Source organism: Trypanosoma cruzi, genomic scaffold (assembly GCF_000209065.1).
Source record: "Trypanosoma cruzi strain CL Brener 1047053515875 genomic scaffold, whole genome shotgun sequence".
Lineage (NCBI taxonomy): Eukaryota > Euglenozoa > Kinetoplastea > Trypanosomatida > Trypanosomatidae > Trypanosoma > Trypanosoma cruzi.
The window spans coordinates 17,825-40,612 of NW_001849246.1; the positions used below are offsets into that span (position 1 = coordinate 17,825).

General features: G+C 48.0%; 7 protein-coding genes across 7 annotated transcripts, besides 20 other annotated features; all 7 read right to left on the reverse strand.

Annotated features, from left to right (window-relative positions):
• Positions 1-4: part of a microsatellite that runs on past the window's edge.
• Positions 1-5,406: part of a sequence feature (heterozygous, Esmeraldo-like haplotype) that runs on past the window's edge.
• Positions 197-4,531, reverse strand: Tc00.1047053507467.70 (diacylglycerol acyltransferase, putative; the record flags this gene model as incomplete). Its single annotated transcript, XM_808951.1, has 1 exon — positions 197-4,531. The coding sequence occupies one exon, from the start codon at positions 4,529-4,531 to the stop codon at positions 197-199; it is 4,335 nt and encodes a 1,444-aa protein (XP_814044.1).
• Positions 4,754-4,785: a sequence feature (AT_rich).
• Positions 4,776-4,836: a mobile genetic element.
• Positions 4,779-8,932: a mobile genetic element.
• Positions 5,407-8,436: a sequence feature (areas not merged during assembly with more than two copies in the genome that could not be assigned to a particular haplotype).
• Positions 8,437-9,986: a sequence feature (haploid, Esmeraldo-like haplotype).
• Positions 8,796-8,932: a mobile genetic element.
• Positions 8,932-8,953: a sequence feature (AT_rich).
• Positions 9,256-9,293: a microsatellite.
• Positions 9,448-9,756: a mobile genetic element.
• Positions 9,972-10,006: a microsatellite.
• Positions 9,987-22,788: a sequence feature (heterozygous, Esmeraldo-like haplotype).
• On the reverse strand, positions 10,113-14,783 carry Tc00.1047053507467.90 (diacylglycerol acyltransferase, putative; the record flags this gene model as incomplete). The annotated part of the gene is made up of 1 exon (XM_808952.1): positions 10,113-14,783. One exon carries the CDS (start codon positions 14,781-14,783, stop codon positions 10,113-10,115), a length of 4,671 nt encoding a protein of 1,556 aa, XP_814045.1.
• Positions 14,840-14,893: a microsatellite.
• Positions 15,042-15,069: a microsatellite.
• Positions 15,128-15,529, reverse strand: Tc00.1047053507467.94 (hypothetical protein, conserved; the record flags this gene model as incomplete). Its single annotated transcript, XM_808955.1, has 1 exon — positions 15,128-15,529. The coding sequence occupies one exon, from the start codon at positions 15,527-15,529 to the stop codon at positions 15,128-15,130; it is 402 nt and encodes a 133-aa protein (XP_814048.1).
• Positions 15,601-15,621: a sequence feature (AT_rich).
• Positions 15,660-15,700: a sequence feature (A-rich).
• Positions 15,773-17,731, reverse strand: Tc00.1047053507467.100 (uncharacterized protein; the record flags this gene model as incomplete). The annotated part of the gene is made up of 1 exon (XM_808953.1): positions 15,773-17,731. The coding sequence occupies one exon, from the start codon at positions 17,729-17,731 to the stop codon at positions 15,773-15,775; it is 1,959 nt and encodes a 652-aa protein (XP_814046.1).
• Tc00.1047053507467.104 (hypothetical protein, conserved) lies at positions 18,361-18,648 on the reverse strand (the record flags this gene model as incomplete). Its single annotated transcript, XM_808956.1, has 1 exon — positions 18,361-18,648. One exon carries the CDS (start codon positions 18,646-18,648, stop codon positions 18,361-18,363), a length of 288 nt encoding a protein of 95 aa, XP_814049.1.
• Positions 18,859-18,892: a microsatellite.
• Positions 18,939-18,958: a microsatellite.
• On the reverse strand, positions 19,228-21,117 carry Tc00.1047053507467.110 (hypothetical protein, conserved; the record flags this gene model as incomplete). Its single annotated transcript, XM_808954.1, has 1 exon — positions 19,228-21,117. One exon carries the CDS (start codon positions 21,115-21,117, stop codon positions 19,228-19,230), a length of 1,890 nt encoding a protein of 629 aa, XP_814047.1.
• Positions 21,382-21,426: a sequence feature (A-rich).
• Positions 21,520-22,779, reverse strand: Tc00.1047053507467.119 (hypothetical protein, conserved; the record flags this gene model as incomplete). The annotated part of the gene is made up of 1 exon (XM_808957.1): positions 21,520-22,779. The coding sequence occupies one exon, from the start codon at positions 22,777-22,779 to the stop codon at positions 21,520-21,522; it is 1,260 nt and encodes a 419-aa protein (XP_814050.1).

The window sequence follows — 22,788 nt, forward strand, 5'->3', positions numbered from 1 at the left end:
CAAAGATATCGCCCCCATCCACATCCGTTCATCGCGCCCACACAAATAATTACAATTTCTCATACGCCCATACAAATACAAATAAAAAAAAAAAAACACCTCCGGTTTTTTATTTTTATTTTTTGACCTTTTGAGTCCTGCATTTTTACTCTCGTCCCCCTCAATCTCCACCTAAAACAGGTAAAGTAATTTCTCCTCACTCAAGAAAGAGGGAATTGGATAGCACCTTTTTTCTATTCCTCGTGTAAAAATCAAGCTCCATTTCTGGGTAACCGGCTGCTGCACGATGTTTGTAGAAGAGAGTTCGAAGTGATGCAAAATATACCTCGGCGAGATCGGCAACATCTTTTGGATTATCGGCGCTCGCACCAGCAGGGATGGGCAGAGGGGACCCCACGACAATCGTTATCGGCGTACGATGTGGCAGCGGTAACAGCCAACGACCGTACGGCAAAATTGGTAAAGGAAATCCCAGCACCTTCAGTGTGGCATGATGCAGTCTTGGTGCTCGAACAATGCTCAGAACATTCTGTTCCGCAAAGCTTATCAGCGGCACAAGTGGCACCTTGTGCTTCAGTGCCAGTTTTACAAAGCCGTGGTGGTACGTAATGAGCGACATGACCTTGTCACTGCGCCTCGTTAAAATCAACTCCGCCTGCCCACCAATGACAATGAGCGGGCTGTTTCCTCGAGCAAGGGTGGATGCAATGGAAGAGCGCGTTACAGAGAGCGCCCCTAATCTCAAATTAAAGTCTCGTATAATTGGAATATTGAACAAGACACTCGCTTCATGTGTGGTGACGTGAGTCTTTGAATTGTACCCAATACTTTGCTTCCACGCGTCTGAGAAAACGCCGCACAGAGCAGTGCCCGCATAGACCCCATGAGGATGAAATGCGAAGATGTATTGATGACTGCTGTCCCGCAGATTCAGGGATTCATCTTCCCGAATAATCCGGTAGTTAAAATAACGGTCAATGTCTCTAAATATGTACTTCTGTGTCCATTTCACAAACCCCACACTATGGTACGCGCCCTTCTCCTCCGGTTCTCCATCATACGAGGGAAGGTACCAGAGCCACACCAGCAGTACCACCGCATCGACGGCATAGTACCTCAGCGTGGATAGTGCAGCAATTACTGTACCGCTGTCGAGTACACGAAGATATTCCAGGTAGCTAGCATACCCGAGCATTGCATACACACCAAACCTTAGCAACATGCGGAACTGACGAGAAGGAGCAGCCACACCCAAGGAGAAGTACATGAATCCCGTGTAGTACGCTCCAACAGAATGAAAGGGTAAAAAAAATGCCGGTCCCAACGCAATCCAGAAAGAAATAATTGGCAATGAATACAAACCGCACGTTACAACACACTGCCTAAATGCTACCAATTGCTCCAACATACCAATTTCCATGACATGTGGCACAAGAGAAATCAACAAGGCAAGTGTGCCTGCCATGAGCGCAAAAGGTATCCAATACTGTATGATGTGCAAGAGTCCACTGTGAACGCCGTTCACAATATAGTACATTACAAAAATAAATGCCATGGGTGTGACCATTCCAAGCATCAACATCATAATTTCTGATAACCGCAGAGTAATATTCAAAAAGAGTGATTTGCGACGTCCCAATGACACATCTTCCTCAGTGTCAATATCACGGCACGGGGAATACGCCACCGTCTCCAAACGTCTGGCGGAACGACTGAGTGTGATCAAAATAAACGGCACGGCAGTCATAATGCCAAGTGCCATAATAAAAAAAGGAACGTGCGATCGCCGTGATGAGGCAGTGATGTCTTCTTCAACACCAGAAGTATCATCCAGGACCCGAAAAAACTCCTGCGCACGCAGATAGAGATGACCAATCAAGAATGCACCAAGGAATACCAACATCGCCACAACTCCCTCACCATTCTCGTCCAGGTATGTCAGACGCTTGGGCCGCGAGTCAAATTTAGGTATAGAGAATAGAATAAAAAATTGACTGAATACTGAAAAAAACGCCCCGGTAAGAAGTTGGACGTACTCCCCCTTATCCTCCAAGGTGTAAATAACAGTCAGAACAAATGTGCATGCATAGCTCACCCAACCAGCAATTTGCAGTGCCACAAACACCGAACCTCCTTTAAATGGCATAAAAAATGTATATTCCCCGGTGCGATCATGTAGCAATGCTCCATATCCACAGTGCGTACTCACACACGAAATGGTACACACGGTAAGGCCACAGAGAGCAAATACAAACCCAACGAGCGGTACCGTGTTTGCCCAAAGTGCGGCAATGATATAACTCGAGACCGAGGAAAAACACATCATCACCACCAACAAGGTTGCTGCACCATGCCGGTTCTCCGCCTCTGTCGAAAAGAGGGGTAAAATATCATCCTCCTCCTGCGTTCCGTCAATAATCTCTTCTGCAACTTCTTTTATTGCTGTACACTTTCGTTTGGGTTTGACACTGAGACAAAAACGAGAACTGTCGTACTGCATACCGTGAGCTGAAAGGGTGGACGCGGCCAAAATCCGCATGGACATTTGCAACGCCGCCCTTTCACTCTCCTCTTGTGCATCGACGCGTTCATCCAGTGCCCTTTTCACGCGTTCAAGAGCCTCCACAACCATTCCTTGACGTCGTCGTCGTGAAACAGAAAAGCGACCTTCCATGACCACGGAAAGCACAATCAGTAAAAGCGGAACCACCTGGAGAAATCCCTCCAAAGTGAACCAAAGAAAAGGGGGACGGTCGGAAGAAAAATACACGGACGCCACGCCGTTCAGAGCAAGCACAGAATCCAGAATAGTCTTCAGTACAAATAATGCATACACAATCCATCCTAAGGCCTGCAAGGCAATATACGTACCACTACCCCGAAACGGTGCAAAGAAGGGAATATCTTTGCTTTTCCCAGAATAATGAGCCAGAGGTACACTCACCAACGAAGCCAGTGAAGCAAAACCCATCAGCACGTGCGTCGGAACGGCTGAAAACTCTCCGTCTTGTGTTAATGAAATGTCTACCACCAGGCGTAAAATGATAGAAGCCAGTTGAAGAAGAAGGCTAAGAATCAGTTCACCGCTGATGACACTTTCCTTTTCAGATTTAGTTTCACTTCTTTTCCCCAAGCCTAATCCCTGCTTTGCCTCCGTACAAAAACCCGAGGCAAAGGCTTTGATAGAAAATTGAATACAAATTTGTCCCATAACGCCAGCAGCCGCAGCACAAAGAATCCATCGAAAATTTGTCGCTGTCATATGAAGCGTCATGCAGAGAATGCAGGCGGTAAAAAATGCCCAACCAAGCGCCTGAAGAAACACAAATCCCACGGAACCACGAAAAGGCTGAAAAAAGCTGAAAGCCGCCCCGTAAATCACACGCCCAATTAGATGTGTCACTGGAATCAATGCAAGTAAAAAAAACACTGACAAAGTTTGGCAAAAAAACAAGCCATCCATTAATGCCCGTCCATTCCTAGACTCCATAAGGAAATGTTTCTGGACCTGTACGTAATACATAATGCCGATTGCAATAAATGCCAATGCGATCGCCATGGCTGAAAGAAGAAATCGAGCATACCTCGCCACGACAAAGTGAAAAGATACATGAGACTCTTTAATCCGTGCGGTCCTAACTAGCGCCAACATGGATAAGATCCCAGTAAAAGCCGCCAACGCTGTCACTCCAAAAGCCACCTGTGGAGCTTCTGTCCCTGTGCGAATCAGAGCAATTCCCCCCACAAGTGCCACAAAGTACACCAACAAAGAAAGCAAATAGTACAAAGTCTCCACGGGTCCTCGCAGCATTTTGAATCCCTCCATCTGCTTCCATTCAATCAAGAAATGAATAAGGATACCACTCAATAAATGAAAAATTGTAAATACAACCATCGCCGGTGAAGAAATAATTTGAAATAAAGCCCCAATATTACACAAAAACAACTGAAACAAAACAAAAATAATCACCAACGCCGTTTCAGAGTTTGGGCTATGTAGTATCCACTTCAAAACGGACTCTCTGGCTGGCTGGCCTTTTGGATGCTGCGGAGTTGCCTCAACAAAATTCCGAGATTCAGAAGGGCTAAAGTAGCGAAGTGACACGGCCAACAAAATATTCCCTATGGATGCAAATCCTTCCAATATCGTGAGCGCTCCGTACCTATACATGGGTGGCTCCAACTGAACAAGATACAAAACCATGAAGGATGAACAAGAGACAACGAGTGTCCAACCACATACTTGGAGTAACACATACCGTTCTCCACCCGCAAATGGCTGATATATGCTAAATGAATCCCACAAACTGCATCCAAGCAGAATGGAGAAAAGAGCACAAAAACCATTAAGTCCTACTGCCAAGCACGCTGTTGGAATAAAAGGGAAAGTTGGCGCATTTCCTTGAAACGCATCCGCTAGTGCGCCCGTAGTCATTGCCACAACAAATCCAAGCGTCCAAACCACCATAAGCGAGACAGTCGAAAAGCGTGGCATGGGACTGAATCCACCAAGTCTTTGATCCAAAAACATGACCAAGAAAAATACAATAATTGCAATATCGCCTTAAAAACAACAACAAAAAAAAAGGGAAAAAAGACCATTTCTGCCTCTCAACGCAGTGCTTAAAGGAATATTCACCCGGGTCACTGTCCGAATCATGAGTTTATCAATAACAGAAACCAAACAAGACATGAATAAAAAAGGAATAAATGGAATAAGAATGGATTCACCACATCCTCGAAATTTAACATCAATTATTTACATATAAATATATATTTATTTATCACTTACGAAGTGGCAGACTTTGGGGTCCTCCAGCCACAAGACCCCGCCGCTCCCCTTCGCAAGTTCCACCCCTTCGCCAAGTCCTGAAGTGTAAAAACACGACCGCGTGATATGCCGTCTGCAGGGTTTTCTGCAGACCGTACGTATGCAAAGGATGCCTGTATTCCGCGAGAGTCCAAAAACTCATATGTCCGTCGCAGATCCCACTTCAATGCGTGTGATTTTGAGCTGCCTTTATTCGCCGCTCCTTGCAGCGAAGTGTTGCCCACCCAAACGCCAATGGTGGGTGGCAAGATGGCGGAAAAGGCCGGTAAGGCTAAGCGTACCGCGCGTGCCTCGGCCTGCATGATAAGAAAAGGCTTCCTCTCCCATTTTCCTCCGGCAATTTTAACATCGACGGAGTCTGGAATTAAAACGTCTCCCCATCCACGGAGCGATGCATCCGTGATGATGGCGGCCGATGCCTTTTCCGTGGGCTTGATGATTCGCTTGCGATTATATTCTCGATGCTGTGCCCTCATCTCTCGCCCAAACCAGCCGCTGACAGCGGAAGGTTCGCCGGGGATGTCTCCTGCACAATCCCCCGGTTAAGTGCGGATAATTGTCGTCGCGCTGCCTTGATGAAAAGGTAGTAGTCGCATAATTGCGTGCCCAAAATGGCAGCCGCGTTTAAAAAGCGTGACGCCATGGCCTCCATTTCCGCGTTGGTTAAAGAATTGAGCGACGGCACGGCGCATACAGACAGGACAAACCTTCCACTCAGGGGCACCGCTCGGCGTGAGTTTCATCAAATTGTACCCCCAGGAAGATGTACTGAGTGGTGCCCGATTCGCGGTCCTCCCCTATCGTTGCGCGACGGCCGTCCGCATTACGAAGCACTGGGGCTCCCCACAATGTCGCATCGCTTTTAGACCCTGCAATGCGTACATTACCGATCCAAACGTCGATACGCACCAATGGAGGTGCAGCCCAGAGGAAGCGAGTCACCGTCGTCACCACCGCAATTGCCGAAGTGGTAATCTGGAGAATTTCTGGGCCGGCCTTGTACCCCATTGGGAGCCGCGTGAGCTCCTCCAGCGTGCCGTCCTCCACGCGGCATCAAAAGAGATGCCGCGTCCCCCGCGGTAAAGATACATGAAAAGAGGATGCCTTTAAGTCCAGGCAGGGAGCGGCCTCGGCCATCACAGGCGGCAAATAATGGAAAATGTGTGAAAGAGAAAAATTCGCCTCATAAGGGTCGTCTCTGTTCTTGTCGCGCGGCCACGCAATCCATCGTCGTCGTAAACCGGTGGTTTTCTCCTCCACAACCGAAAAAGGTCTTGTCCATCCGCCTGTTATTGTGGACGAAGCGTCCTCGATAATTCCTGCTTTTCGTAACAATCGCGCGTCAGCGGTTGAGATGCCTCGTGGAGTTTCGCGCGCTTTACCGGAGGAAGACGGAGGGAAAGGGGACCGCCCAACGAGTCCCCAAACTTGCATGAGACTCTCCAAGGTGGCCGGGTTCAACCGACTCATGATCCACTTTGGTATTCAATACGGGCACGTTGACTCGCTGTAACGGGATAGCGTGTTCATCTTGTGGAGTGGCCAGACGCGTCCTTGTCGCTTGTCTCGTTATTGCGGCCGCATGATGATAAAAATTATGGAAAAAACACTTCGCTGCGCTCAGCCAGGGTTACCGCCCTTCCGCAGCCTCTCCCCTTCACATCAATGCGACCGGCGACGACACCTGGGTCAGCATTGTGTTGCAATTCCACAAATATCGAACAGTATTCTAGGGAACGTCGAACGGATCGACGTGCCTCGCCAACTGCGTGATCACGTGTGGGTCCAAATTGTGAGTCTCCACGGTTTGAGCAGCGCACCTCAACGCACCGCGTTTTGTGGAATGCGCCGTGGCACACCAAGTAGCCAGAGCTCGTTCGACTTGAGCATTAGTAATATTCGTGAGATTTTCGTTGTGTCAAACGCGTCCTGCCCTCGTATCCTGACGAACCGCGAGGCGCGGTATGGGTCCGCCCTCGCCGTCTTTCGCGCCACGGACCAATCCAAAATTAAGGTACCGTCCGGCTCCAGTGTGAAATTGTTGGGAGTTAAGGCTGCAATCTCAAACCAACATCTCGCAGTCATCCACGCAAGTCGAAAAACAACCCGTTCCTTCCAATCGGCCAGGCTGCGGATACATTCCTCGGCCCCTTTCTTTGTCGATGAGCGGACCTGCTTCTTTTCCGATCGCGCCGCGATTTTTTGCAACCCCAGAATCACCATGTCCAGCGGGGTCCGATTCATTTGCAACATAGACCGCGGCATCCTGGCGTGCTGCGGTCTGGTCCGTGGAGCCACATCTAGCACAGCCATCAAAAAGGTCACGCGGCTCTCCTCGCTGATCCGCTGTTCGTGCGTGCGGCAAAAGGTTGCGAATTGCCCCGCTAGAGACATTGCCTGCTCCCACGCTGGCGGGGCACGCATCTCTCGAGCCGCCTCGTTCGCCCTCCTCCTGTGCCTGGCCCGCGGCGGAACTGTCGGTGTTTCGTCGTACCACAGTCGAGCGTCGGTAGCGGATAAGCGCCATTGCCCTTCTCGAGGATTGCGTCGGGCAATTCGAAAGTCCGGATGAAGCGTCGGTGGTGCGGTGCGGATGGTGGGAGGCGGTGGAACGGATGAGGCTGCTGTCGTCCGCCTTCATAGGCAGCGGGCGGCCCCTCCGCCGCTTTTTCACGGCCATCCGCGCTGCGAGTAAATTCTTCTGGGTGCGCCTCGGGCATTGCATTTAGACGCTTCGTGCCCACAAATGCGATACAACCGGCATCACGACAATCGTTGCGTCCCTCGCCGTTCCGCGAGAAGCTGGGCTGCCCCCGCAAAGGCGTCAGCTTCATGTGCGGCAGTGTAAAGACGGGCGCGCGGTTTGGAAAGCCGGATGCTATGTTCGGTTGCGATCGTGAGCTGCCTCCGGAATGTATTCAGTAGGGACCTGCCTGAATCCATGAACTGATCGGTGGGATCCCGCTCCGCTCCCAGCACGCCGATCCACTCGACCAAATTGTCAAAGGCAAATTGAGCGTGGCCTTCCGCCTGTTGCCAACAATCGTATGCGCCCCGAAGGTCGACAACGACTCCGGAAACGCTCTCATTCCAAACACGCGTGGCCCAAGTGGTGGCGTCGAAAGCGGGAAAACACCGTTCCTCTTCTTCTGTGCCAGAATGGGCGTCCAAGAGAAAGTGCGGGAAGGTAAAAGCGTGGAAAGACGGAAATGTGACCACCCAAAATCACCCTGAGACGTCTGGAGAATAACCTGCCGTCTCTCTCGCGCCGGACTTGTTGGGCCGTGCGTAACGGTTCGCCGCGCTCCTCTTGCGCTAACGCGTGCCTCTCGTTCCTGTAGTTGGGCGCGGTTAGCCTCCACTTGCCGTTCGCGTCCGGCGAGCACGTATTCCCGTTCTGCAAGAAGGCCGTCGACGACCGCAATGCGACATTCGCACGCCGATAGGCTGCTATTATGCGCCTCTTACACCTGCGACTTAAGCCGGGCGCTTCCATTCCGCACTTCCGCGACGGTGTGGGCGTGGTCCGTGCTCAAGCGATCCCTTTCAGGAATTACGAGCCCCTGCTGGACCCTCAACTCCCGGGCCGCTCCCACACAATGGGCAGGAGCGATTGAGTCTCAAAATTTAATACTTGAGGCGCCCGGCGATTCGCAATATGTCCTGTAAGGCTCGAATCCTCCCTGTGATTGGCGATGTTCCCCAAAATCAAGCGCAAGCCTGCCATCGGGGTGGCCACTGTTAACGTTGCATCCGACGGGCTGTTTTCATCCACAACGGTGAGCTGCACCTGGATAGCGCCATGCTGGCGTACCAATTCTGAAATAGGGACACCAATATCGCTGGACTGGGAGGCCGAGTAAAACAAGCCAATGCCATTTCCTTAAACCAACCTCGCTGTGTCTGTAAACATGAAATAAAATAACTAAAGTCCTCTACACGTCAATTTTACCCTGATGGCCTTAAAGTCGTGGCCTGCCCAAAATTCGCAAGACGGAAAAAGCGTCATAAAAAAGTGCGTGTTCGTTTTGGCAGGGATACATACATATATGCATTCATTAGGGTTGGCCAGCTCCCCCGCGATCATTCTCCTCACAACCTTAAAAAAAAAAAAAAAAAAATCATAAGAAACGCAAGCATCATGGCTCCTCTAAAATGCAGCAGGATATTCATTGAAGATCCGTGCAGTGCGCGTTTTCATAGGAATCATACAACATTTCTAAAAATCCCTCCCCCAACAACACACACACAAAAAAAAAAAACGGCTCATTTGGTACGATTCTCCCCCCAACCTTCCCGGGAGCAGAGAAGTCACAATTGAATGAACGCAGCCTTTCCTGGGAAGCTGTGGCGGGAATTCGTGCGCACACACCAAAAAATCACGGACAGGAATTTATCACAGGCAAAGAAAAATAAGATCATGCAAAAAAACAATTAAAAAAAAAAAAAAAAAAAAAAGAAAGACGCTGTTATAATAACTCAGATGTAAGATAAGGAACGTGCGGTAACACATAGAGCGTAACCGTTGCTCATGTGTATTCAAGGTATAATAATGATCTCCGTCCCAGCACAATTTCACCACACAAAACACTCTATTCGGATGGGATATACAAACATACATATTTATTACTTACGAGGTGGCAGATTTTGGTTTTCCCCGGCCACAAGACTCCACCGCGAGAAGGGAACCAAAAGAGGGCTGGGCGGGATGGAAAAAAATTAAAAACATGAAATAAAATAAAATAACTAAAGTCCTCTACACGTCAATTTTCCCCTGATGTCCTTAAAGTCGTGGCCTGCCCAAAATTCATAAGACGGAAAAAGTGTCATAAAAAAGTGTGTGTTCGTTTTGGCAGGGATATATACATATATGCATTCATTAGGGTTGGCCAGCTCCCCCGCGATCATTCTCCTCACAACCTCCTAACAAACAGATCAAAAATCATGTAATAGGTGAATAAACCAGGGAGTTCAACAAGTTGCGCTACAATTGCCCTTACACCCATCCATTCTCAAACGTTTCCAAAATGATTCTGAACAAAGAAAACAAAAAAGCAGAAAACAAAATTGTAGCACAGGTGCAGGCTAATATTCAACAAAAAAACACAAATTTTCTTATGAAGAAAAAAGTTCGCGTTCTTTGTTATTATTATTATTATTATTATTATTATTATTTTTTTTTTTTTTTTGTACTTATATATATATTTGCTTCCTCTTATTCCGTCTGTTTGTAACATTTCACAATTCTTTTGGATTGCTTTTCAGATTGCAGCAAAATTATTTACTCCAAGTCTTTTGGTTTTTTCTCTTTTTCTTGCCCTCCTGTAGGTTCTTCCGTTTCTTCCGCCGCCGCCGAGACACGGTGAATTTCGTTGCGGTGATGCAGAACGAGGGTCATGTTTGGGTATCCGGCCTTTGCGCGGTACTTGAAAAACAGCACCTCGAGGGATTTAAAGTAACGTTGCTGATAGCGCTGGACATGTTCCGGGTTCTCTGGGCAATCCATGCCAGGCTCGGGCAAAATTGGTCGGCCCACCACGATGGTGATGGGCAGCTTGTTGGGTAGTGGTAAATAAAATTTTCCATACGGCACGGTTGGGAAGGGAAATCCCACCTTTGACATCGTGTAGCGCTGCATACGGGGAAAACATACGTTGCTCAAAAGATTATTTTCCGAAAAGGAAAGAATCGGTACCAATGGCACTCGATGCGTCATTGCTACACGTAAAAATCCACTGTGATGCGTTACAAAGTGCATTTCCGTATCGCTAAATTTGCTGCAGAGCATTTCTGCTTGTCCACCTGTCACCACCAGTACACTGTTGCCTTGCAAAAGGCTATTCTCAATTCCTCTGCGTGCTACTGTCAAGCACCCAAGGGCCAATACAAAGTCGCGCAGCATCGGAACGGCAAAAATCACATCGGCACAATGCACAGAGAGAAAGTTCTCCGTGTTGCTTCCCACAATCTCTTCCCATTGAGGCGTATTTGGCACCCACAACGCCGTCCCAGGAAATATTCCATGTGGATGAAACGAAAAAAAATACTTATTTTTGGGGTTGTTCAAATTGACGTAGTCTTCCTGGGCATGATTCTTCTCCCCTCGGTTCAACTCCTTCCCGTCTACAATGACAGAAAGGCTAAAGTGCTCTGCAACGGCACATAACATCCAGCGACGTAATAATCGCTTAAACCTGGGGCTATTCAACCGTCCCGTAACACGTGGCTGCCCCAGAAAACGGTGGAAATATAAAGGCCAATAGGCAGTCAAAACGGTATCAACAACAAACTTCCACGGCGTAAAAGCTCCCTCGCCTCTCAACAAGAAGGCGTGAAAATGATGATGCCAAAAATATCCAAGTAAAGAGACATTAACCAGCATTGAAATAAGGTGGATATGTGGAATTGTTGAGAAGCACGACATGACCACCATGCTCACGGAAAAAGCATACGCGCCTGATGTCGTTACCACAAATGGAAGTCCCAATGAACACACTACCACAGCTGTTGGAATTGAATATAGGGCATAACAGCAGGACACCTCATAAAAACAAAGAAACAGACTTTTACGCTGTCCTCGAGACCTTCCTGGTGCAAAAACTGGCACAATGACGGCCACACCAAATCCAAACAATAAAATACGAAGAGTTGCAGAAGCTGCACTAAGTGCTGCCATACCACTGTACGCGTAACAATAAACAATGTATACAAGGGCAAATGGAATAAGAGTCGAAGCCAAAATCGCAGAAGCGGCAGCTGCCATAAAGCATGTCATGTATACTGAATCACGAAAACTATTCCTAGGATGACGTGAAGAAACTGAAGATATATCCCCTACGGGTGAAAATGAATGCCCCGGAAAATGGCCGCCACCGCTTTCAGCAGATACCTCGCTTGTTTGTCGAAGATGCGTAGTATCTGTATGTGGCGGAGGCGAAGAATCGGGTATCGATGAACTAGTAGAACCGGCAGTTAATGAGGTGGTTGACAATTCTACCCCAGACTGCATGCTCTCAATTTCATTATCACCCTCACCGGAATTGATAGGATTATCAAAGATGGAAAAAGGCGAGGTGGTAAAATCGCAAGCATTCCGTTTGAGCGACACCAGACCCAACGGAACCGCGAAGCATGTGGATACCGCCAAAACTGCAATAGGAAAAAGCGATGATGCAATGCCCGAGACACGGCCTTGGGCATACACGTCATGCACCATTGCGAAGGCAAAGGAGCCGATCAACACCAGTACGGCAAAAATACCTTCCGCGTTAAGTTCCAATACGGACATAGGACGTGGTGTTGGATCAAAACGGGGCACAGAATTCAGAATGCAGTACTGCGCACTGACACTGCAGACGCCGGTAGTTACAAAAACAATCGCGGAGCCACGACCCTCCGCACAACTCAGGGCGATCAGCAAGGAGGATATAGTGTAGAATCCCCATCCAACTGCCTGAAGGGTCACAAATGTTGGGCCGCCTGAAAACGGCATAAAAAAAGAATATCGACCTGAGGCACGGTGCAAAAAAGTGCCATAAACATAATGCACCGAAAAACAGGAAATCGTCGTCACCGTTATACCGGCAGCACCAAAAACAAGTGTAAAAACAGGCTGACGTTCCGCTAAAAAGGCGGCCGAAATAAATGCCAAGGCGCTTGCAACGCTCAAAATGGTCACAATATTAGTTGCGGCCTCCTGTCTTGCATGTGCCGTCTCCTCAGCCTCCCGAATGAGTCGCGCACCATCAGTTGCAGGCGGTTCCATCCATCGTGGACCCGCAATGGCTCTCAGTAACGCCTCTGCATGTTGTAACTCGTCGTCGTCAGGAATCGCTTGTTGTAGGACGCGAAAAAGTTCAAGCACCTCCTGTTTTTTGCGTTCTTGAACAGTTTTCTTCCTGGTTTGCTCTTGAGTCTCAAAAAATGCCCCAATAATAATGCATACAAGCGGTAACGTCATAAGCAGTCCCTCCATGGTGTATTCCAAAAAGAGATGTTCCTCATCCACAATAGGCGACAGAAAACCTTGACGCCTTTCGTGAAGACTATTGGCGACGACAATAAACAAATTAACAGCATAAATGGACCAGCCAATCGATTGCATAGCCACATAACCGCCGCAACCCACAAATGGACACCACACAGAAATACGTTTTCGCATAGAAACATGTGCAAGGGGCACAACAAGAATAGATAGAATGGTAGAAACTTTGAGAAGGGAATGCGTCGGAATATGCATCACTTCATCAATTTCGCTTCCACTACCCACGGCTACATCTGCTATGACACGCATAATGAGACCGATCGAACAAAGCAAAATGGAAGTCAACATTTCCCCATTTAACACCGTTGGAACAATTGATCTATTCATTTCACACAATGCGGCTTCCTCATATTCAATGCTATTGGCGTCGGCAACTTCATCGCTTTCGTCCGATCTGTTCGGCGTAAAGACATTATTCCTCGTCGTGCCGCCCTTACGCCCCTCATCAAATAAATGCAAAGAGGCATGAATAAATCCTTGTGAAAGCGCAGTAAGGGAGGATTCAATGATAACAAATCGAAAATGAAGACTTTCGGTAATCTGCAGCGTCGCAAAAAAAATGGCCCCCCCAAAACACGTCCAACCAGCACTTTGCAGCACCACAAACTCTAAAGGTCCTTTGAAGGGCATCCATACTTCATATTCCCTGCCGAATGCAATGCGTCCCAACAGATGGGTACAAGGTGGAAGTGCAAAAGTAAGTAGAGACGAGAGGGTCTGGCACATAACAAGCCCTTGGCGTAGTTGCGGTTCCTGATCGTAAACGTTGGATGAAAGAACAAGTGCCAATCCCCACACCACAGCGGCATGAATGGAACTCGTTAAAGTTAACACCATGGGACCGTATTCGCCAACCAAAGAAATCTCACTTTGCGTAGAGGCTGGAAAGCGATGTAATCTTATAAACAAAAGCAGTGTACTCAAGCTAATTACAGAGCCTAATCCACACAATATATGCCACGATGAATACGCACTAGGGCCTGCCTCGTAGAGGATCATTTCTAAATGTAAAGTTGCAAACGCGAGAAACCAACCAAACGCCTGCATCAAACTCATTCGAAAAGTACCTGCATTAGGCATAAAAAGACGGTATCCGGGGGTGTATGTATGACCGACAACCACATGCGTAATGAAAAGGCCGAGGGAGAGAAGCACAGCACCAACGACAGAACTCATACGACGAATACGTGGGTAATATTCCGCAAAGGAGGAACACATAAGTATGGCTAGACAAAATGACACAACAATACCAATCTCGCAATTTGGGGATGCGGAAAGATCATGCCACCACACCGCTGCATCATCGGTGGTTAAATGACTTGTTTTTGCACCACGCCCTCCCCGATACTGCGTAGGAACGAAGAACAACAGGGAAGTCATCAATATGATGTCCGCCAATGCGCTAAAACAACCCAAGACAGTTAACGTTCCATAACGGAAAACGGCTAAAGTAGTCCCAACCTGCTCCACATAGAAAAAAAGAAGAACACTTGCAACAACCAATATACCGTACCCAAAGCCCTGCATCACCACAAACGATTGACCCCCAGCAAAAGGTTGGTAAAAATAAAAGCCCCGAAAAGACAGTCGTCCAAGTAAAAGAGTGAGGAAGGCACATAGTACATTCAGCCCAACGCTCGTAGTAATGGTGGGCACCAGTGGGAACTCAGGGGCCCGGCTCTGAAACACGTCGGCCAATATATTGAGCAGCAGCGCTCCCTCGCATGAAAGGGCCCACACTGTCATCATGGCAATACTCATTGGATTTGTCATCAGTACAGCCGTATGCTCAGTTCCTAAACGATCCGTACGCAATCGTCTCGGTGCATTTTGGGGGGACGCACGAGGCGTTGCCATTGTTCTCGTTGACGTCGCGGCGGGTAATTCTTTTTCGTCGTCAACGCTCATTTTTAGCTCAACGCAGAGAGGCCCAAACGATGGTACCTCCTAAAAGGGTGAAATGGAAAAAAAAAAAAAAAACCCAAAACCCCCAAAAAAAAAAAAAAGAAAAAAAAAAACCAGCGTTCGCCGTCTCTTGCACAACTATTGAGGCCCAGAGACGGCCAGCCAAGGAAAAAAAAAAAAGAGTGGAAAAAGAAGAAGAAAACACATCAGTAGAATTCACAAGAATAAAAAAAACAGTCACATCCAGAAACACACACACACAAAAAAAAAAAAAAAAAGAAAAAAAAAACGAGAACAAAAGGCACAATGCAGACAAATTTTCACAAATTAAAAAAAACGCCAATTTTTTATTCCGTACTCATGCCCTTTGACTGTGCCTCCCAGCGGAGTTGCTCTTCAAAGCTTTGAAGATCTTGCATGCATGCATCAATCGCCTTCAATAAAGCATCCTTCGGGGAAGGAATGGGGCGACCTGATCCATCAGATGAAGTTTGCACACGAAGTTCTACGCGGTGCTGCGTCGGGTGGGGAACACGATAGCCCGCAATATGCACCAGTGCATCCTCATGCAGTTTCATGCGGAGAAGATTAGCTAATGTGTGATCCTCCTTATCCAGTTTAAACAGTGAAGAATTTGGCATCTTGCTTGAGATTTCCTCGGTTATCTTGCGAGTGCCTTTGGTGTCTACTAAGCTATCGGCTGTGATATCATTGTTGTAGATCAGCATACCATGAGGAATTGACATCATTGCTGGCCGTCGAGGGAGTTTACCCTGTACTTCTGTCTATGTATTTATTTACGTGTAAGTGTGTCGAAAGCTAAAAAAAAAAAAAAAAAATTCCCACTAAAACGATAAACCGCAATCACCACACGGGAATAAAAAGAGCAAAAAAAAAAAGAGAATACAAAAAAAAAAAAAGCTTTTTTTTTTTTTGCTCCTCCTCTTCTTCCTCCGTTGGCATTCAGACGCGTGTTTCGTTCCGACTGCCCATCAGAGTAAACCTTCCACTGAATGACTCCTTCCCCGCGATAATTGTGGCAAGCAATAAATTTGAACGTTAGAATATTCCTGCATTTGCCCCTGCTGTTGCAGCTGCTGCCTCACCTCTGTGTAGCACAAGAAGTGAACCGTGTTGCCACTTGACGGCTCCTGTACGACAAGCGCACCGGGGGGGATGGGCTGCTTGCAGATAAGGCAGAGCGGTTTCCGCCACTGCTGCAGAAAAACCTTCCACTCAATCGTCTCCGCCGTTTCGATAGAAATCCTCTGTATTGCTTCCTCACCATCAATCTTTTGCCATCTGTGCTTCACGGATGCAGTGGCAGTGGATGCCTTTTCTTCCTCTTCCTCTTCTTCCCCCCTATCTTCATTCACCATTTCCTCGCAGACAGGCATATCGTCCTCCCCCAGTTCAACAAACAGGGGCAAAACGGATTGCGTAGCCTCCAATAACACCGTACGGTGTCCAACCTCTGCCTCAAACTGTGTTTCATCCTCAAAGCGAATCTCCGGTGTTCCACCATGCAAATCACGCACATGCTGCTCCTCAAAACCGCACATTTCGTTCCCATGCTCGGTAAATGAATTTGGCTCATACCCCACTCCACTGCTCTCCTCAAAAGAAATCATCCGCTCCTCACCCAGCTCCTCCAGCCCTTGAACCGCGAGTGACTCACTCGCCTCACTCCTCTCCTCCGTCTGCGCCGCACCACCAGGCAATTCGACTGACAGTAGAGTCTGCCGCATTGTCAAAACATTCTTGTCAACATGTTTATCCGGAGACGCGAATTTGGCCCTCACCATTCTTGCTGCTGGGGCTGAGATGCTCCTCGTGAAGGTTAACGCGCATGCGTTTGCCGGAGGCTCCGAGAAACCACGCAGGGATAAGCCATCAACAGTGAAACACTCCAAACACGGCGGTGAGAGATTCTGTGAGAGGCTACTCTTATCTGTCCTAGATCCGGATCCCCGCTGGGAGTGCAGAAAGGTTCGGCCGCTCGCAACAGACCCGGCAGCTCGCTCTTTGAATGTATGCTTGATCGTTGTAGCATCTTTCTCACGTTGAGGAATCATTTTTTCTGCTACACCAGAACTGCATACGGTGGCAGTAAAGGCATGCGGAGGAAATAATTCGGTGCTGAGTGGCATGTCAGCACCAGTCCTTACCACCCATCCGAGTGCAACATCGCCTCCAACGGGCACATATCCCTCAATCTCCGTTGTGTTCTCGCATTTAATTCCGTCCATTGGCACAAAACAAACAAAAGGCGAGGTCGCTCCTCCAAATAGACACCTGTATCGGAGAAACTGCGGTGTGTGTCCCCTGTTTACAGCACTGAGAAGGTATGCCGCGCCACCGGCGATCTCGTCAACCTGAACAAGCACGTTCTCCCCTTGACTTCCTCCTTCACCTTGTGGAACTGCTGTCACATTTCGTTTGCTCACAATGAAGTCCTTCACCCGAAGATGAGGTAAAAAAAAAGACCACAAATCCGTCGAGGTTGTGGGTAAAAACGTGGGTGGCATGCGTTCTGTTGATTTCTCTCTCGTGCCTTTTCTCCACTTATATGCGGGCACCATAACCCCCTTTTCGTCCTCAACAAAAACGTGCACAACGTAATGCAACTGGGCAAATAGATGTGCATGCTGCAGCGGCCTTGTTCCCTTCTCAGGTCCCATCAGCCCAATGTTGCGCACACGATACGGTGCCATGGTGGCTTCAACTATCATCGGTCCCACGTTGACGGTTCCCACCACTGGTAGGAAAACACAGTACCGGGTGGACAGCGTCAAGTCCACGCATATTTTTACGCGTCGGGAAGACTTATTACAGGCAACTAAAAGAAAACAACCTCTCGGCTGCGGCTCCAACAAGATAGCGCAATGATCATCAATGACGATAGGATCACTGCTCAATTTTTCAGGGAAAATCATTCTGTCAATGTACATCACCACCACCCCACCAAAATAAAAGTAATAAGAATAAAAATAAAAGGCAGAAAGAAAAAAGCCTTCCCGTACTTAGTGTACACAACAGATGCGCAAAAGGGTGAGATATTCAAAACAGACACTTGTGCTTAAATCATTCTTTTTCGAGTTTCTCTCCCAATGCCTCACAATTTTCGCAGCAGCGGCAGCGAATGAACACACACACAAACGGAGAGAGACAGGTACCAAAATGGTGCGTCAAGGAGACAAACTCGTAAACCCCATTTATCCTCCTCCACGCGGCAGCCATCTCCTTTGCAACCCCTAATTCACAGTCGGCTAGTAACAACCCTCACACAATTCACACGCAAGTGCAGCATCCCTCGCACAAGCAAAAAAAAAAAAAAAAAGAGGCACCAACAAAGAGCTCCCTTCGTCGTTTCCTCCCAATGCCCCTTCATACATTTTCTTTTGCGCTTCCTCTTGTGCATGCGGATGCATTTCTGCGTAGGTGCGTATAGACATATGTATTTGAGTATATTTTATACCGGTTCTCCGGATCGTTTCTATGAGCGAGGGAGTTCCTCCTCGCCTCATACGCCTGGCCACAACGTCATTGAGGTTAGTATGGCTCCTCTTGCGTCAAACTCCTACCTCTTTGGGGTAAAGAGCTCTATCTGGACTAAGTGGCGGCGGTCAAACAAAACATTGTGGTCGAAGAGATAACGCGCCTCGCCGTACGCAATGCCTGAGCCAACGCCAGCGCAGAACAAAACGATGGAAGCACGTGCCACAAGAGAGCGCGAAATCAGAAGTGCCGGTAACACGCCACAGGCAAAGCCCAAGGTGGTTTTACGAATAAAGTTCTCCATGCAATGATCCCACTTCTCCTCGTTACTGATGGAGGTCTGCGGCTGCAAGACAGGCTCCGTGCTCATTGTTATTTCCAGTCGTGGCTTTCTGTATTCACGTCTCACCTTCCCTCTCTCCTCACACTCCTTTTCTGGCTATACAGGAGCACGTATGTATGCAATGAAGGTACGGATGTAATGCCTTGATATTTCTTTTACTCCTGCCAAATAGCGCTAGAGGGAAACTCACTAACGATATTTGCTGCTACACACAAAAAAAAAATTTCCAAGAAGAATTCCCCCTGTCCTTCTCTCTCTCTCTCTCCCTCTCAAGCGCAAGAAGATTTGGTAGGGAAATGAAAGCCACGTGCAGCATGCACACACACACACACACACATAAACAAAAGTAGTCAAAAAAAAAAAAAAAGAAGAAGAACAGTTAGAAAAAAGCGGCCAAAAATATTTATTAAATAATGCGGTGGCTTCTCTTCTCTTGAAACAAAAGAAAAAAGCTCCCCCGAAAAGTCAACGTAAATGTATTCAAAAACGTACGAAAATGCGCACACACACAAACACAATCACGCAGCCATCCCACCACCACCCAAAGGAAGATTCCGGTCTTAATTTCTCCTCTTTTATTGGCTTAGGCGTAAGAAAAAATCAAAATTAATTCCCTGTGGTGCCCAATTCGTGTTCCTTCGTCTCTTGAATGGCCAGCAATAACCGTTCAAGAAACTGCGCCTTTTCCTTCCCGTGTTTCTTCTCAGCCTCCCTCACAATAGCTTCGGCCTCGTATGGACGGTTGTATATCATACAGTAAAGAAGGGCCTGAATCGCTTCAGAAAGAACCAGCTCGGTCTTGTCGACGGCGCGAGCGTAGCCCATCGCATGTAAAGCTCCTTGTGGGCTACCAGCCCTCACACATATATGAATAAGCAGGCTGAGCATACGAGACGACAAAGGCTTCTGAAGCGGAACAAATTTGGGAAAAGAATGGCCTACAGAACCCACCGAAACGGCAGATTCCGTTCGCAAAATACGACCCTCCACCTCGTCCTGTACTAAATCGGTCGCCCAACTCAGTGCGGAGAGCCAATGGACCGTGGCTATCCTTCTCCTCTTCAGCGTCTCTGGCGTAAACTGAGAGGCTGGCATAGACACAGCACGATTGTGTGCCAACACACACACAAGTACCGCTTCCATGGCCTCCCGTGTTAACGTGGTCTTGGCCGGCACAAAGGACTTTTGAAGAATGTCTACAACCAGTGAGACCTGCTTTGCTTCCCGCATCTGCAATACAAGTGCAGTGGCCACGTCACAAGGCAATGGGCTTGGCGACATGGAAAGTAACACAGAAGACGCAAGACGCCACTCAGATTCCTCTGAACATTTCCGCAATAAAGCACTCGCAACGAGTGAATGACGTAACGCAGTGGTGGCAATAGTACCACGGTACATGGAAGCTGCCTCACTCAAAAAAGTTGCCGCAAGCTTGGCCGAGGGAAGCTTGCCTATTATAGTCGCAATAAGAGGTACCGCCGTCTCGGGCGCGTTTTCGAGCAGTTGCAAACTTTCACTAAAAAAAGGTGAGTTCAGAGGTGATATCTCCAGCTCCCTTTGTGTTTTTTTCTCCATTTCTGTCGTCGTCGGTAATTGTGGTGTGCTGTTGCCTGAAATTTTCAAAATGGATGCGTCTTGAGCCGTCACCAGCCTCATAAATGCCTCCCATGAAAAATGCCGTGTTGCCGATATAAGAGCCTCCGTTTTTTCTTGCGTTGTGTAGGTTGTACTTGCCACTAAATGTGTGAGATACGACGTACACATTTCGTTTGACAAGGCCGTCTCCCATGGTGCTGACGCCACCACGTCATTTAAAATAGAAAGAACATGTTTCTGCTCGGGTGTTGGACCATTCTTGTCAATTAATAATGCATTTGCAGCAGTAGAGACCGTCGATTCATCCGTCCCAATGGGTCGAAGACTTTGAATGCACTCAGGGAGCAAGTTGGGTGACTGTGTGTGTACATGACCAAGCAGTGCCATGGCCGTCTTCCACAACGAGGGAGTTGCACAGCAACCAGCCGCATCTATGGGCATGTGGATTGTCAGCTTCCCATTTGCTTGACTGAGCTTAAGGAGTGAGATGGCGGCCACCCACTGACGTTGTGGTGCCAAAAGACGCAATGCGGATATCGTCATCCGCGTCGGAACAGCATTGCCATGCGCGAGAATGGCCTCGGAATATGTTCGCAGGGCTGCCTTCCATGAAACCAAGTTTCTCGAACCGTTACGCCTCACGTACTGGTTATGTAGTATCATACGTGCGAGAAGAGCGCGGTATGTGACAAGAGCAATCGGCTGCGAGTGGTAAGCCGCATCGATCAATGCACACCCCTTTTCCCAAGTGACGGAACGGACGGCACGTGAAAACATATCCGGGCGACGCAAAAAGAGCTCTCGATGCTCGTGATAAAGCGGTGACATGTGCGTCTTGGGACTGCGCTCCAGGCGCTTGAGGAAGTCCTCAAAGGTGTACCCCGAGTTCACAGACGGCATGACGCATCAGGAACACAGCGTGAGGTCTACCCACCCTCTCAAACCCCCACCACACAGACGAGTGGAAGCCTGCGTGCAGCACAAATTTAAAAGTAAGGAAACAACAACAAAAAAAAAAACAGCACGAGAACAGCAAAGAGAAAAAAGAAATTCACTTTTCACTCACACGTCAGAAGGCCCATGCCAAAAAAAAAAAAATAATGCACCAACTGGAACAAATTTACCACCCACCAAATACATCTGCGATGAAAACCGGCAGGCAGTAAACAAAAAAATTCAAAAAAAAAAAAAAAAAAGAGAGACACAAAAGGGAGGTACAACAAATTCACAGCCACTCATGCAATCCCACCCACCCTCCCACGCAAACACACACACAGACACAAAGCATTTCGAACCTTGCCGCTACCATACGCGGTAAAATAAGTTCCAAGGAGGAATTTGTTCCTTGCGTTCTCGCTTCTCATTCAACTGGTTCCAAAAGAGACGGTGCTCGGAGGCCGTAATGGCAAGGTTAAACAGTGAAAACAACAAAACACCCAATGGCGTCGCATAGATCATTGCCAACAACAGCGTACTTTGAACTCCTTTTGACTGCCGCACTGCCATTATCGATGGTGCGCCACGGCTGATGCATGCCCACATGCTAACAGCGTTCAAGACATACATCAGAATCTCACATGTATAGTGCGGTTCCATCACGTATTTAAACAGATACGCGTTGGGGAAACGATAAAAGAAGCCTGATTTCTCAACGCATGCCTCAACACCGTAATGCGCATCATGGGAGTGTTTTTTACTACCCGACGCTGCTGCGTCAAATGAATTGGACGTAGGAGTTGATTTATCCCGCATCCGTGCCAAAATCCAATGATGGAACATCTGCAGACTCTGCAGGAACAAATGAAAAAAAAAAGATACAACGGCAGCCGTCAGAAAAAAAATAAATGAACGGCTCGCCTCAACACTTCTCGGGAAGTGGGGCACATCACCAACAAAAAGCAGCGTTTGAGTGACACAAGAAACAATGGGACTACTGGAAATGGCAGCAATCACGTAAAAGGAGCATCCTGCAAGTGCAGCAAACAAAGTCACAGTATCACTCGGCCCACCTCGAAAGCAATGAACGCACTGACACTCCCACAGGCGCACGGCACAATGGATAAAGAATGCCACCAATGGCAGCGCTTCATAATAGTTTAATGCATCACTTGACAAGACCCTCATTGTGATCACGGGTAACGGCCTTGAATGCAGCTGCCATATCAGGAAAGAAGAGACAATACCCGTCACATAAAAGGCACAAAAACTACGCTTCCGACTTAATCGCACGCGACACAAAATGGAACTTTCAAGCGCGCCGACAGCAACTTTGATAGCCTTCCAAAACCAACTTCCGTGTGTTGTGGAATCTCCCATCGCCTTGTGACCAGCAGACACACATTTTTGCACCCCATCACCAACGTTATTCTCATTACCATCTACAGTTGCTGCTGCTACCGCATGGCGGCCACCGTAGCGCGCCATTTTGCGCAGATGGGGCACCAAAACACGCAAAAGAAGAACCAATAAAGCCATCACCCAGTACGTGCACGCCCCACATAAAAGCAGCACGCACGTGGTGTGATGCATTGTCCTCAACACAAAAGCCTGAGAGAATACCATGCCCCCCCC